Source organism: Notothenia rossii (assembly GCF_949606895.1).
Source record: "Notothenia rossii genome assembly, chromosome: 7".
Taxonomy (NCBI): Eukaryota; Metazoa; Chordata; class Actinopteri; order Perciformes; family Nototheniidae; genus Notothenia; species Notothenia rossii.
This window is the reverse complement of record NC_136905.1, coordinates 9,913,950-9,929,598: the sequence shown is the minus strand read 5'-3', so window position 1 is coordinate 9,929,598 and position 15,649 is coordinate 9,913,950. Positions and strand designations below refer to the sequence as shown.

The following is a 15,649-nucleotide window of genomic DNA, read 5'->3' as shown; positions in this document are numbered from 1 at the left end:
TATTTGTACAACTTGTTTATTTACACAATCTCGATCCAACGCGTTGAGTACGTGTTGGTTTCACTTGTGGACAGGAGATACAGAGTGACTAATTTATGAAAAACATGTCATTCTCTTTTAGTATGTTCTTCTTCTAAAAATAACTTCCTTCTCATACATTCATAAATTATTCAGAATGATGTGTGACAAATATATAACTGTAGATTCTTTTTTTTATGAATACAATCATTAGTTTCTTACTTCATATTACACAACATTTCTTCAGCACACTTTAGTTACCAAACGTTTTCACCTGTCTTGCTTTCACGAGTAATTATAGGTGGTGCACAGTAAACTCATGAGCTTCAGTGCAGCTCATAATGTGTTTGATGCTTCAATTTGTCTTTTTAGTTTTTCATGTCCACTTTCCCCAGTCTGATTTCACAATGCAGGAAAAACATCTGTTTTTCAGATTTTCAGAATCTACCAATCTATGTTCACTTTTCATTAATTCACTAACACAGTTCGTTACCCCCAAATCATTATTTTTTTAAAAGATCTATAACTGGTTAGCTTGTTTTGTCATTTTGTTCATTGTGTGTCCCGGGGTCAGATTATTGTGTTTCTGTTGATGCAGTTACTTTCCCTTTAAGGTGAGGGGGGGGGTTGACTTATGTTGTTTTGGCGTAGGCCTCGTAGAGGGAGGTGAGGCGGGCCTGGAGGTCTTCGGCGTAGGGGTCCAGCTCTACTCTCAGATCCTCAACGTATGGGGCGGCCATTGCTTGAAACTGATTGGCTCTCTGGATCATTTGATCTTGAAGCCGCTCGGTCACGGGGGCCACGCGCTCCTGGAAGTCCTGCAGGTGCTTTTCCACCTTCAGCTTCAGGTCATCAGTGTAGGGTCCGAGCTGAGCCTGCAGGTCCTTCACACTCTGCTTCAGCTCCTCGCTCTTCTGCTCCAGGGTGCCTCTCACAGCCTCGGTGTCAATGTACTCAGCGTAGGGGGCCAGCTCCTGTTTGAGCAGCTCCACTCTCTGCTGGATCTGGACCTTCATGTCGTCGGTGTAGGGCTTCATGATGTCCTGGGCAGCGGCCAAATCTCTTTCCACACGCCCCTTCAGCTCTTCGGCCTCTGTGATGACTTTGTGGATCATGTCCTTAGTTGCAGGGGGAAGCTGCTCATGCATGGCGAGCACAGAATGGGCGGCCACATATCTAGTTTGATCCAGGCGGGCACTAGAAAGGAGCGAGACCAATGGGATGTTACTTTTAATTCGAATTCAGTGAGGAGGAATTGCATATCAGTTTGCAGTATACTTTTTTTTGTTTGCATTATTAGAATGTTGACGATGGTAAAAATGGTCTTGTCTAGACTTACTTGACACCCTGGCCAAACTGTGATTTCTTGATCATCTGGAGGGTGTCATCAGCTGTCACTGTTGCCTTGGCGACATAGTCCCAGAAGGCCTCAGTCAGCAATTCAATCTGTGGCTTGGGTGCATCAGCATATAAGATGTTGGCATTGCAGCCTGTTGAACAGACAGAAAAACATTTTTGAAGAACAGTTGGAAGGTTCAAAATATTTCAGAGTGTTTTCAGGTATTTTAACCCCAAAAATATTCAGAAGGAGGTAAAGTGGCACTATACTTAACTTCCAAATCCAAGAGGCATGTGTGAGTGCGTGTGAATTACTATTAGGTTGGATGATGAGCAGTCTCGCTCCTTATATGGTCTCCCATACAAGGTTCCATATCAGTACACAGCAGTGTTATAATGTGCGTGTGAATCGGTTAATTTCCCATCCAAGGAATTGCTGGGTGCACCAATGATTTCAATGGTCCAAAAATCTCATTGCAATTCTATATTTTTCCTTGAAGTCTTTTGATTTGAGCGTACCAGTTGATGTCACGCTCCAAAACAAATAGGGATGTTTTTCCACCATACTCACCAGTGAAAACGGCAAGGACGAGCACAACAAGGACCTTCATGGCTCTTATATCTTAATAACAAGGAGATACAAAGATAGTTAGCAAAGCATGTTCACTAAGATTTAGTTTAAAAAGAAAAAATTCAGAAGCTACTCCGAGGCAATCCTTAATCATCTCACCTGAGTTTGTTGTTGTATCTACAAATCCACTTGGCACTGCTTGTGTTGAGCTGGTGAGGTTCTGCAGCTTATAAAGCAATCCGGACTCTAATGATCCCAAAGTCCAGGGGTGAGTGTCTTGCTGTCACCTTGCCTCTCCCTGCTATCCTCACAGATACCCAGTGCCAGGCACCACACAGCAATCATGCACAACCCAATATTGTTGCACCAATGCACAGACACACCAAGCAAATCATTTATTTTAGGCAGTTTCATATGTCATTTATCATCTACCAAACAGTATTGATTTAGTCATGTGCCTTTTTATATTTATTTAGCCTAAAAATATGTGATTCCTCACTGTTAGATTGTGACTAAATCCTCAGGTGACCTTGTCCTCAAAAGCCCTCCTGTCCTCAATGGTATGTCAGTCACACAGCTCTTGCCTGGTTTGAGTCCTACCTCTCAAACCGGAAACACTTTGTCACCATCAGTGACTGCAGTTCCCCTTCGGCCTCAGTCAACCAAGGTGTGCCTCAAGGCTCTGGGCTTGGACCCCTCCTCTTCACCATTTACTTGGTCAAATCCTCCGCCACCATGGTCTCAGCTTTCACTCATACGCTGATGACACACAGCTCTATCTCTGCATCAAACCATCCACTCAGCTCCCCCTTCAACCCCTTGTCAACTGCCTACAGGACATAAAAAACTGGATGTTATCAAACCAATAGCAATATAACAGAGCTCATGATTGTGGCTCCCAAAATCTGTCATCAAATCTGTTTTCTACCATCTCAAAAACATTTCCAGACTACGGCCTTCACTCTCAGAAACACTCATACACGCTTTCATCACCTCCCGCCTCGACTATTGCAATGGAGTCCAGTCCGGGGTTCCCAGCAAAGCCCTGGAGAGATTACAGTACCTCCAGAACTCTGCTGCCAGGCTTCTATGAAGGTAGATATGGTGCAAAATGCGAGAGCGTGTAAAACCTGATGTGAGCACTTGCAGAAAAAAAATCTGAGCTTGTGTGCATACATTTACACTTGTATAAAATATCCACGTAACTGTGAACCAAATTTGAATTCACAGAAGAAAAAAAAAGTTTTGTAGCTTGTAGAAAAAAAATGAACTTAGTGATGAAATGTTCACTTGCAGAAAAATACTTTTTTTAAAAATATGTTTTCCATTACAACTCCAACTTGGTTATTACAACCTCTCAAATCAGTCATTACAACTTGAAAATCTGCCCTGTGGCAGTATAAAGCGACGAATCTGCGGTCTTGACTTTTGCTACACTTCTTGCGATAAATGTGTCGCAAAAGTAATTTTCACCTGTAGATCAGCTGTAGATGTGGGGGGAGGGAGGGGGGTTGGAGCGAAGGGGCGGAGCTATCAGAACTACGAGGCTTGACTGCGGGGCTAACGGTTCGTGTCGCTACCTTTATATATACAGTCCATGGTCGCTACCAGTCCGTCGACAAAGCTAGCGTTAGCTGGCTAACTGACGTTATTTTGCCGCTAAACTGCACGATATAAAACGGTGGTCTTCAAAGCGGATTTAATCCTCAATCACAATAATAATATTCAAAGTAATACTGGGCAAGTAATGGGCAAAACTTACCGTTGATTGACGCGCCATGTCAGCGGACTGGTAGCGACCATGGACTGTATATATATAGGTAGCGACACGAACCGTTAGCCCCGCAGTCAAACCTCGTAGTTCTGATAGCTCCGCCCCTTCGCTCCGCCCCTTCGCTCCAACCCCCCTCCCTCCCCCCACATCTACAGCTGATCTACAGGTGAAAATTACTTTTGCGACACATTTATCGCAAGAAGTGTAGCAAAAGTCAAGACCGCAGATTCGTCGATTTATACTGCCACAGGGCAGATTCGTCAAGTTGTAATGACTGATTTGAGAGGTTGTAATAACCAAGTTGCAGTTGTAATGGAAAATATATTTAAAAATATGTATTTTTTTGCAAGTGAATATTTCATCACTAAGTTCCTTTTTTTTCTACAAGTTACAAAACTTTTTTTTTTTCTTCTGTGAATTCAAATTTAGTTCACAGTTACGTGGATATTTTATACAAGTGTAAATGTATGCACACAAGCTCAAACAATTTTTCTGCAAGTGCTCACATCAGGTTTTACACGCTCTCGCATTTTGCACCATATCTACCTTCATAGCTTCTCACCCCCACCAAGCCCTGGCAACACATCACCCCCACCCTAATCCACCTTCACTGGCTGCCGGTCAAGTCCCGGATTCAGTACAATACACTCCTCCTCAATTACAATTTTCTCCATGCCCTCACCCCCCAGTACTTGTCGGACCTCCTCTATCCCTACACCCCTTCCTGGAGTCTGCGGTCCTCAGACATTATTCTCCATTCCCCGCTCTCGGCTCCGAACTGTTGGTGACCGGGTGCTCAGTGTTGCGGCCCCCACCATCTAGAATACATGGAGAGATCTGCAATGCTGCTTCCCTGGACATCTTCAAGTCATCATTAAAAACTCACCTGTTCACCATGGCCTTTGACCCCTAACCCATCACAGTCCCCCTGCTTCTGCTACTGCTATTTATTTCATTTAAAAGGTTTTACTTTGTTATTTGCCCCTTTTGTTTTTTTGTTTGTTTGTTTGTTCACCATGTAAAGCGGTCTTGGAAAGGCGCTATACAAATTGAATCTATTATTATTATTGTAATCACTTTTATGTTAGCTCTGCGTCGCCACAGATAACGCTTTGCCAAGAATGGCAAATCCCTATCCTTGTGTCTCTGATGTCCTGCTCTGATTAGATTTATAGTGGTTGATTTATTGTCACTATTTGTTTGCCATGTTGCCAACCAATGTCACAGTAACTTATGGTTCCAGTCTGTGTCATGCTATGAGTCCTATGAGTCAGTTTGGCCAAAGGTCTATAGACACCAACACTGTCAGCTTTCAGAGGACAAAGTGGCCTCAGTTTCACACAAGGCAAACTATATATGCAACATTTTAGTTTCATACATTTTTTCTATAGACAGGATAAGGTCCTACTCACAATGGCTAAGACGTGAAAATGTAACATTTTAATTAAACGATTGTTATCATTTTGCCATGACAGTATTCTAAGACTTTTATACAAGTGGGCTAAACTTGATATCTATATATATTCTGCTTCTTTTGGTATTCAAAATATGTGTAGTGCCCATGCAAAACCGGCCATAGTCTATAAAATTGCTACTTGAACAACTTGTAGAAACAACTTAACCCTCGACACTGCCTTCTCTTTGAGTCCTTATGATAAGTTGTGGCTTCTTGCATTTCAAGTATCGGGTTCCAAAAAGAGATATCCGGTTATAAGGTAAATCAAGGATTTTACTTAGTTTTTGTCTATCGTCAACCAAATGTATTAACAGTCTGTATTAATGTTGATGGAATATCTCTTTGTCAAAAAACTCAAACTTCATGGGAGATGCAGTATTTTGTTCATAGTGTAATAGGTTATAACAGCAAACTTGTGAAGTTGGGTTGTAATGTGTTTATATTCAGCAGCAATTGTGACTGAACTGGGTGGGTAATAGCCTGCTGCAGACATGATGACATGATGATCAAGAACATGGAACTACAACTTCCCTATTCCCAGTAAAAGCTTACTATTTTATCTAAAACTGTCTCTAATCCATGTTGCCTAGCTGTGTTGTGTTGCTAAATATTGCTTGCTACATTTAGAAATCAGTAGACATTTTTGAAGCAGAAATGACATTTTTGATTGTATTTATTTGTTTTAATGTTCTGGCGTGGTATAGACTCTTTATTTAATATGTTACTGTACTTTTGTTTTCTGCTTCTTGTTGCTCTGCATTGCTTCGGTACTGTCCTGAGAACGTCCGTATTTAGTTTCTGTCATTGTCTTGTTTGTGTCTTGAAGTCCTCTGTCTGTAAATCACTGGTTTTGATAAATCAAATGCTCGGCTTACACTGTCACATTTACAGAAATGGTAATGTATACATGTTGTCATTTCCTTTTATTTTAGTTAGTTTTAATTAAAATAAACACTGTGCTTTTACAAAACAAATAATCATTGCTACTGTACCAGTAATGACATATCAGTGTTTGTTTAAACTTGCATTAGTTATGATGAAATACAAGCTTCATCACTGCCCTTTGCTCTCTAGGACGTAGCCTGGTTGTTGTCAATCAAAGAGTCCTTTTTTTCTCAGAAAATCCACTTTACACAGAAACACAGTTTGAAGCGTTGTTCTGGTCAGATAATTAGTGTGAGAACATGATAACATTAGTGTGTGATAACCCAAAAGGGTTAACTCTGTTTTGAGTGATTGGGAGACTGTACATACATGAGTGGATCAGCTTTCTTCTTGTGGTTAACATTTTAATTTTCTCTGATAAAATGGTAATCCATTAGATTAAAGAAGTTGATGCAATTTCAAGTACAGGCTGAGGTGTCACTTTTTTGTTTTGTTTTAGGAATATGTCTAATCTTGTGTGACAATCAACCAAATAAGCTACTAAAATGCAGTTCCATAATAGACATAAATGATATATTTTGTGTTTATGTAATGCGGACGTGATGGACCACAGTGACCTAACTACACATACCAACTAAGGTCACAGGCTCCAAAAATGCTGAGCCTCTCATCCAGCAACTTCGCACAGCCTCAGGGTCTGGGGGGGTCCGAAAACCAGTCAGTATCTGGTGTGACCAACATTTGCCTCACGCAGTGCAACACATCTCCTTCGCATAGAGCTGATCAGGTTGTTGATTGTGGCCTGTGGAATGTTGGTCCACTCCTCTTCAATGGCTGAGCGAAGTTGCTGGATATTGGCAGGAACTGGAACACGCTGTCGTATACGCCGATCCAGAGCATCCCAAACATGCTCAATGGGTGACATGTTAGGGTTAGGATTTAACCCTAGGGTTTTCGGACCCCCCCAGACCCCCCCAATAAAGCAAAACTGCACGTTCCAGAGTGGCCTTTTATTGTGGCCAGCCTAAGGCACACCTGTGCAATAATCATGCTGTCTAATCAGCATCTTGATATGCCACACCTGTGAGGTGGGATGGATTATCTCGGCAAAGGAGAAGTGCTCACTATCACAGATTTTTTCAGATTTCTGAACAATATTTGAGAGAAATGGTCATTTTGTGTATGTAGAAAATGTTTTAGATCTTTGAGTTCATCTCATGAAAAATGGGAGCAAAAACAAAAGTGTTACATTTATATTTTTGTTCAGTGTATATCACTCAATATAACAGGCCTACTCTTTATTTGCTTTAGTTTAGTAGATATCTACAAACAAAGAGTCGATATTTTTTTAAACCATTTAGTGCTTCACATAATAAAATACACAACAGCTGTAGTCTGATTATAGCTTTAGGAGCTGTAGGTGCGTGTGGTACTGTCACGATCTGTCTGTGTTGTGTTTTTTCTTGTCTAGATCTGCCTTTTGTTTTCTGTCTGCGTTGTGTTTTGTCTTGTTTAGATCTTTCCTTAGTTTCCTGTCTGTGTATTTTCCCTCCTACCTGCTCCCTCCTACCTGTTTACTTGATTGTGTTCACCTGGTGCCCCTGTGTTTTCTCCTCCCTCCTCACCTGTCTCTTGTTTCGTTGATTAGTGTTGTGTGTATTTAAGTTCTGTTTTTTGCTGTCTGTCATTGTTGGTTTTTCGTTTGTCTGAGACTGTGTTCTCAGGGTAGTGTTCTGTTTTTTGACACCTATACCTTGAAACAAAGGTATTTTTCTCTGTTCAACCTGCATTTGGGTCCTGCCTGTTTCACTAACCTTAAGAGAAGAAACCAACCAAAGATGGGCCCAGCAGATCAATTTGAGCAGGAATGATTGGATTTTTCCTTTTCTCTGGCTTACTGCTCTGATCGATGGAGGGGAGCGTCCGGTGTTCAGCAGCGAGAGGCTGCTCTGGCAGAGGCGCGCCAGATGGCTACAGAGAAACCAGGCTTGGTGAAATTCTTACCTGGCTGGATTTTGGATTTCCTCTCGGTGTGTGATTCCAGGCCTGCTAGCCCCAGGTATGCTAGCTCCCTGCCTCCCAATTCCCAACCTGGCATCATACGCCTCGGTGTGTTCCGTCTGGAGTCAACTTCTTCTTCAGTTCCTGCTCCTGTCCAGGAGCAGTTCTCTGGAATTCGTCTGGCTTTTGGAGGTCCACGGAGCCTCCAAAAGGCTCCTAAGAGAGGGAGTCGCAAGTCCAGGCGAGCAGCCCGAGCCCCAAGAGCCATGGTTCGGCCCCAGTTCTGGCCCCAGCAGCCATGGTTTCGGCCCCAGTTCTGGCCCCAGCAGCCATGGTTCCAGCCCCAGTTCTGGCACCAGCAGCCATGGTTCCGGCCCCAGTTCTGGCCCCAGCAGCCAGGGTTCCGGCCCCAGTTCTGGCCCCAGCAGCCAGTTCTGGCCCTCCTCTAGTCCCTTCTCTAGTCCCTTCTCTAGTCCCCTCTCCAGTTCCCTCTCCAGTCCCTTCTCTAGTCCCTTCTCAAGACCCCTCTCTAGTCCCATCTCTAGTCCCCTCTTTAGTCCCCTCTCGAGTCCCAGCTCAAGCCCCCTCTCCAGTTTCCTCTCGAGTCCCCTTTCAAGTCTCCTTTCGAGTCTCCTCTCGAGTGCCGTTGGAGGTGCCGCTGGGGGTCCTGCCAACTCTATGTCCTGTCCCGTTGGAGGTCCCACCGACTAGTCTTCTGCCGGGGGTCCTGCCAACCCTATGTCCTGTGCCGTTAGAGGTCCCGCCGACTACTCTCCTGCCGAGGGTCCTGCTAATCCTATGTCCTGTCCCGTCGGTGGTCCTGCTGACTACTCTTCTACCGGGGGTCCTGCCAACCCTGTGTCCTGTCCCGTTGGGGGTCCCGCCGACTACTCTTCTGCCGGTGGTCCTGCCAACCCTATATCCTGTGCCATTGGCGGTTCCGCTGGGGGTCCTGCCAGCTCCATGTCCTGTCCCGTTGGGGGTCCCGCCGACTACTGTTTTGCCGGGGGTCCTGCCAACCCTATGTCCTGTGCCGTTGGAGGCCCTGCTGGGGGTCCTGCCAATCCCATGTCTTGTTCCATTGGAGGTCCCGCCATCACCTGTCTCACCAGGGGTCCTGCCAACTCCTTGTCCTCTTCCGTGGGGGATCCTGCTGAAGCCTGTCCCACCGGCTCCGGTTCCTGTCCGGCCGACACCGGGTCTTGCCCGGCCTCCGGAGCTGTCCCGTCAGCGCCTTCCTATCCGTCCTCTGGAGTTTTTCCGTCGCCGCCTGCTTCGCCCTCGAGCCCGGCCCCCTGAGAGCCGCGGTCTTCACCCTCGAGCCCGGCCCCCTGAGTGCCGCGGCCTTCGCCCTCATGCTTGGCCCCCTGAGTTCGCCCGCTGTGGTCTTCGCCCCTCCATGGACTCTGCCTTATCCAGTCTCTGATAGTGTTACATTACTATGATGAAAGTGCTCTGTTTGATTCTGAAATTGTATATGTTTATATAAATATATACATATGTGTGTGTCTGCATCTGTAGCCTGTTGTCTCATCATACCGCACTATGAATGAATCAAAGTAAATATATAAGTCGTCATGAATACATCTGTCCATCAGACAGAGGGCTGCTCTGCCTCCTGTCATCAATAATCAGTGTTGGGCAAGTTACTTTTAAAAAGTAACTAGTAATAGTTATAGGTACTGCTCTCAAAAAAGTAACTAGTTACTAAATTATAAAAGTAACAAGTTACTTTACTTTAAAAATAATAACAATAAAAATAAAAGTTTTTGTGTTTTTTGCTGACTAGTTCTCTGAAGGCAACAAACTCGACCGTTGCGATGGGCAGCATGTCCTCAACAACATACATGGCAATCTATTTAGTTGACTCTGGGTGACATGTGGCGATTTGAAAGAATCGTTTTTTGGCTGTTTAGATGGTGTAGCTCCATCTGGGTCACTGCCGGTGGTTGAGACGGTGGGGTCTTTGGCGACTAGTTTTATAGCCCCATGTACATTACTTAGGTGCTTCAGGAGATTGGCATTGCTGTTATTCGATGTGGACAATGCTTTCTGTCCTGCACACAGTTTACATTTTACCGTAATATTTTTTGCGTCCTTTATCCCCACAAATTGAAAATAGTGGTTATATCTCCAAATTGTAAATGCGCTGCTGCTCTCGCTGATACTTGCATCTGCCATTGTGTGTGTGTATGCTGGTGGTGAGCGTTGCCGTATGTGTGTGTGTGTGTTAGCATTGGCAAGTGTTCGTGCGTGTGTATGTTCCCCATAAGGCAAGACCCGCCCAACTCTGTCTCTGATTGGCTTACCCTGAAATGTTACCCCGCGTTAACCAATCATCACTCCTCTCTGGTTACTTTCACTTTTCAATGGTGCTGTGAGAGGACATCACTGTATTCGCCTGTAAGTTACATCTGCAGGGAGATTAGTTTCAGTTCCATCACATAATGTAACGCAGTAACGCACCCATTTGAATCACAGTAACTATAATGACGTTACTTAATGAGAATAGGTAACTAGCAACGCTATTAGTTACCGCAAAAGTAGTTGCGTTACAGTAACGCGTTAGTCCCAACACTGTCAATAATGGACGTCTCTTTAAAATGACCGCTCAGAGGAGGGGAGTTCTCATTTCTCTAACCGCCTGCTGCTTCCCCTCCTCTCTCCTCGGTTCCCCTCCTCGGCTCCTCCGCTTGCATCTCATGTGGGCGGGACTAAGTCTCGAGGATCGGAGTCGAGGAGGGGAGTTAGAGAAATGAGAAAGGGCCATGGTGGTTAATGCACGTTATTGAATTTTATTATTAGATATTAATAGGATCCCTATAAAGTATATTCATATACTCGTTATTTTCTACTGATAGTTCATTAAAGACTATATAATGACTATTTTGCACATCTGTTTCAAGATTTCAAGATCTTATAAGGTTTATTGACATATCATATTATACACAACTATACGATGTAGTTATGCAATGAGTGAAAAACTTGGCTCGCAGGTTCCTCAACAGTGCATTACAAGACATCTATCAATATGTGTATATAACTCCACCATTAAACTGTCATATTCTGCACATTTCTTATACTATCTACATACATCTTATAAGAGTATAATACATAAGTATAATATCAGTTAAAATAAGTGCTTGAACATAACATTGCAGGAAAGCAATATATATTAGACGTTAACTACTTTGTCAGGCTTAATATTTATCTGTAGATACAAATGTCACTGTGTGCTGAGTGCTCTGCATCTGTGACCATTAAAGAGGGTTTCATCCCTCCATATTTTTCTTCTATACCCCCAAAGGTTTTTTCTTATTCAAAAAGAAGACCTTGACCTAAAGTATTCTTTAATGTTTAAATTAAGCCTTATTAGTTTGTCTGTTTTGCACATCTTCCTAATAATATCTAATAATACAAATAATAAAATGCAATAATGTGCTTTAACCACCAGGTGTCCCTTTCTATCAGCTGTGCACCGTTATGGTGTAAATACAGCCTATTTTTCATTTCAAACCTTTATTTATCCACGTGTATCCCATTGAGATCATTGATCTCTTGTCTGATGTTTAGACAGGATGTCATTTGTACATAAAAAACACCTTTACCTGTTCACTCACTAGGCTTTCAAGAACCTTGGCCAGAACTGATAATTTAGAGATGCGCCTATAATTATTTATAATAAACGTCTGTTTCCGGTTTCGTTTATGACGGATGTATTTTGTTGTACACACATTCCTTCACATTTACATTTTAATTTACATTAAAGTATTTCGTGAGACCTTCTAACATGTTTTTAAATATAACTACGGTTGTAGTTGAAAAGTTTGTAAATTAACATGAACCGAAGCTGTTGCCTGGCAACGCAATCGCACAACGTCACGTCAGTTAATTCCACACATTTAATACATTAATGTAGCCTTTGTTTCGACTAAAAGAGGTGTCGACAAGCTGGGGCAAAAAGAAAATCTGCGTAATCGAGTGTGACTATAAAAAAATTAATCATTATTACATTAATATTGACAATAACAACCGACCGTCGGGGTAGCATTTGCTTGGCATTTCCGGGTATTTCTCCACTGGTTAACATGGGTTAACAATACCGTGTAACTGTCAAGTTTGAAGGGACGAAATCCTGACATCTTCACGTCTACCAGCATGGTAAATCGTCACATGTTCACGTCTTGCTGTGATACCGGGTTGGTATTATGTCTTTAAGGAGCCACTGTGACAGAGGGCATCTTCAGATGCTTTGAACGAAAGTGACCCCTACCCCATGTTGTTGTTCCCTTGAACTGGGAAGTGGAGTACACCATTGAATGTTTTTCCTGCAACGTAACAACCATCACCTAGTTCTGATGGATGAGGTTTTGCCAACAGAGCTAGATGTCTGAGTTTATAGGCCTGTCTCAATATAATGAAGGTTTTATAGCTTATGCATGTCCATCAACAAAAACAGCCGAGTGTCACATCCCCCTTTACCAAGTTCCGGTTCTAAGGTTAAATGTCAAAAGCCTCTTGAAGGGGTTTAAGCTGTGCAGAAAATTGATAATGCCTAAATTACATCTAATCTAAGGATTAGCTGCACATGCTTAGAAGTACGTTGGTTAGCACTCTTGCATATATATAAATAAGAATATGAATACCACTCTCATCATGCATGGGTTTTAAAATGATGCTACAGTACAAAGTCTGAAATCAGGGATAAGAACTATCCTGGCTCCCTCAAGACTTTAAAAAACAATACCTACCAGAACCTCTAAACCTTGCTCATTAAGTGTCAGAAACAACCCTTTGTAGCCCTCTTTAGTAAACACAACTTAATATTTGTACAACTTGTTTATTTACACAATCTCGATCCAACGTGTTGAGTACGTGTTGGTTTCACTTGTGGACAGGATATACAGAGTGACTAATTTATGAAAAAACATGCCAGTCTCCTTTAATATGTTCTTCTTTCAAAAATAACTTTCTTCTCATCCATTCATAAATTATTCAGAATAATGTGTGACAAATATATAACTGTAGATTCTTTTATTTATAAATACAATCATTAGTTTCTTACTTCATATTACACAACATTTATTCAGTACACTTTAGTTACCAAATGTTTTCACCTGTCTTGCTTTCACGAGTAATTATAGGTGGTGCACAGTAAACTCATGAGCTTCAGTGCAGCTCATGATGTGTTTGATGCTTCAATTTGTCTTTTTAGTTTTTCATGTCCACTTTCCCCAGTCTGATTTCACAATGCAGAAAAAACATCTGATTTTCAGAATCTACCAATCTATGTTCCCTTTTCATTAATTCACTAACACAGTTCGTTACCCCCAAATCTTTATTTTCTTAAAACATTTATACCTGGTTAGCTTGTGTTGTCGTTTTGTTCATTTTGTGTCCCGGGGTCAGATTATTATGTTTCTGTTGATGCAGTTACTTTCCCTTTAAGGTGATGGGGAAGTTGCCTTATTTTGATTTGGCGTAGGCCTCGTAGAGGGAGGTAAGGCGGGCCTGGAGGTCTTCAGCGTAGGGGTTCAGCCTTACTCTCAGATCCTCAACGTATGGGGCGGCCATTGCTTGAACCTGATTGGCTCTCTGGATCAGCTCCACCTGGGCCTTCTCGGTCACGGGGGCCACGCGCTCCTGGAAGTCCTGCAGGTGCTTGTCCACCTTCAGCTTCAGGTCATCGGTGTAGGGTCCGAGCTGAGCCTGCAGGTCCTTCACACTCTGCTTCAGCTCCTCGCTCTTCTGCTCTAGGGTGGCTCTCACGGTCTCGGTGTCAAGGGACTCAGCGTAGGGGGCCAGCTCCAGTTTGAGCTGCTCCACTCTCTGCTGGATCTGGACCTTCATGTCGTCGGTGTAGGGCTTCAGGACGTCCTGGGCAGCGGCCAGCTCCCTTTCCACACGCGCCATCAGCTCTTCGGTCTCTGTGGTGACTTTTCTGATCATGTCCTTAGCTGCAGGGGGAAGCTGCTCCTGCACGGCGACGGAATAATGGCTAGCCACAAACATAGTTTCTTCCAGACGGGCACTAGAAAGGAGAACAATGGGATGTTACCTTTAATTCGAATTCAGAGAGGAGAAATTGCATATCAGTTTGCAATATACTTTTTTTTGTTGACAATGTTAACAATGGTCTTGTCTAGACTTACTTGACACCCTGGCCAAATGGTGATTTCTTGATCACCTCGAGGGTGTCATCAGCTGTCTCTGTTGCCTTGGCGACGTAGTCCCAGAAGGCCTCAGTCATCAACTCCAGCTGGGGCTTGGGTGCATCAGCATAGAAGAGGTTGGCATTGCAGCCTGTTGAACAGACAGAAAAAACACTTTGAAGAACAGTTGGAAGGTTCAGTTGGAGTGTTTTCAGGTTTTTTAACCCAAAAAATATTCAGAAGGAGGTAAAGTGGCACTATACTGAACTTCCAAATTCCAGAGGCATGTGTAAGTGCGTGGGAATGAGCATTATGTTGGATGATGAGCAGTCTGGCTCCTTATATGGTCACCCATAAAAGGTTCCATATCAGTACACATGTATTAATGTATGTGTGAATCGGTTAATTTCACATCCAAACAATTTCTGGGTGTTATTTAAAAGTGATTTGAGTAGTCCAAAAATCTCATTCAAATTCTATATTTGTCCTTGAAGTATTTTGACTTGAGCGTCATGCTCCAAAAACAAATAGGGACATTTTTCCACAGTACTCACCAGTGAAAACGGCAAGGACGAGCACAACAAGGACCTTCATGGCTCTGATATATCTAAACAAGCAGATACAAAGATAGTTAGTAAAGCACGTTCACTAAGATTTAGTGTAAAAAGAAAAAATTCAGAAGCTACTCCAAGGCAATCCTTCATCCTCTCACCTGAGTTTGCTGTTGTATCTGCAAATCCACTTGGCACTGCTTGTGTTGAGCTGGTGAGGTTTTGCAGCTTATAAAGCAATCCGGACTGGGAATGATCCCAAAGTCCAGGGGCTAGTGTCTTGCTGTCACCTTGCCTCACCCTGCTATCCTCACTGACACCCAGTGCCAGACACCACGCAACAATCATGCACAACCCCATATTGTTGCATCAATGCACAGACACACCAAGCAAATAATTTATTTTAAACAGTTTCATATGTCAGTTATAATCAACCAAGCAGTATTGATTTAGTTATGTGCCTTTTAACATGATTTGGCCTAAATATGTGTTTTCCTCGGTGTTAGAGTGTTACTAAATCCTCAAGTGTAACCTTAAATGGACCTTGTCCTCAAAAGCCCTCCTGTCTTCAAAAGTAGGTCTGTAATCACTTTTATGCCAGCTCTGCATCACCAGAGATAACGCTTTGCCAGGAATGGCAAAAATCCCTCTTCTTATGTCTCTGATGTCCAGCTTTGATTAGATTTACATTGGTTGATTTATTGTCACTATTAGTTTGCCATGTTGCCAACCAACTTCACCGTAGCTTGTGGTTCTAGTCTGTGTCATGCTATGAGTCCTATAGGTCAGTTTGGCCAAAGGTCAGCAGACACCAACACCGTCAGCTTTCGGAGGACAAAGTAACCTCAGTTTCACACAGGGCAAACCATAGATCAACATTTTTGTTTTTCCATTTTTTCTATA

General features: G+C 43.0%; 2 protein-coding genes across 2 annotated transcripts; both read right to left on the bottom strand.

Annotated features, from left to right (window-relative positions):
* Positions 1-2,191, bottom strand: LOC307013737 (uncharacterized protein). Its single transcript, XM_079641287.1, has 4 exons — positions 2,087-2,191; positions 1,928-1,978; positions 1,358-1,508; positions 1-1,215 (listed from the first exon to the last, which is right to left on the bottom strand). The coding sequence occupies exons 2-4, from the start codon at positions 1,965-1,967 to the stop codon at positions 651-653; spliced, it is 756 nt and encodes a 251-aa protein (XP_079497413.1). The 5' UTR covers positions 1,968-1,978; positions 2,087-2,191; the 3' UTR covers positions 1-650.
* A 10,871-nt stretch (positions 2,192-13,062) lies between these two features.
* LOC307045683 (uncharacterized protein) lies at positions 13,063-15,006 on the bottom strand. The gene is made up of 4 exons (XM_079691511.1): positions 14,908-15,006; positions 14,750-14,802; positions 14,196-14,346; positions 13,063-14,074 (listed from the first exon to the last, which is right to left on the bottom strand). The coding sequence occupies exons 2-4, from the start codon at positions 14,787-14,789 to the stop codon at positions 13,510-13,512; spliced, it is 756 nt and encodes a 251-aa protein (XP_079547637.1). The 5' UTR covers positions 14,790-14,802; positions 14,908-15,006; the 3' UTR covers positions 13,063-13,509.
* Positions 15,007-15,649: the final 643 nt, after the last annotated feature.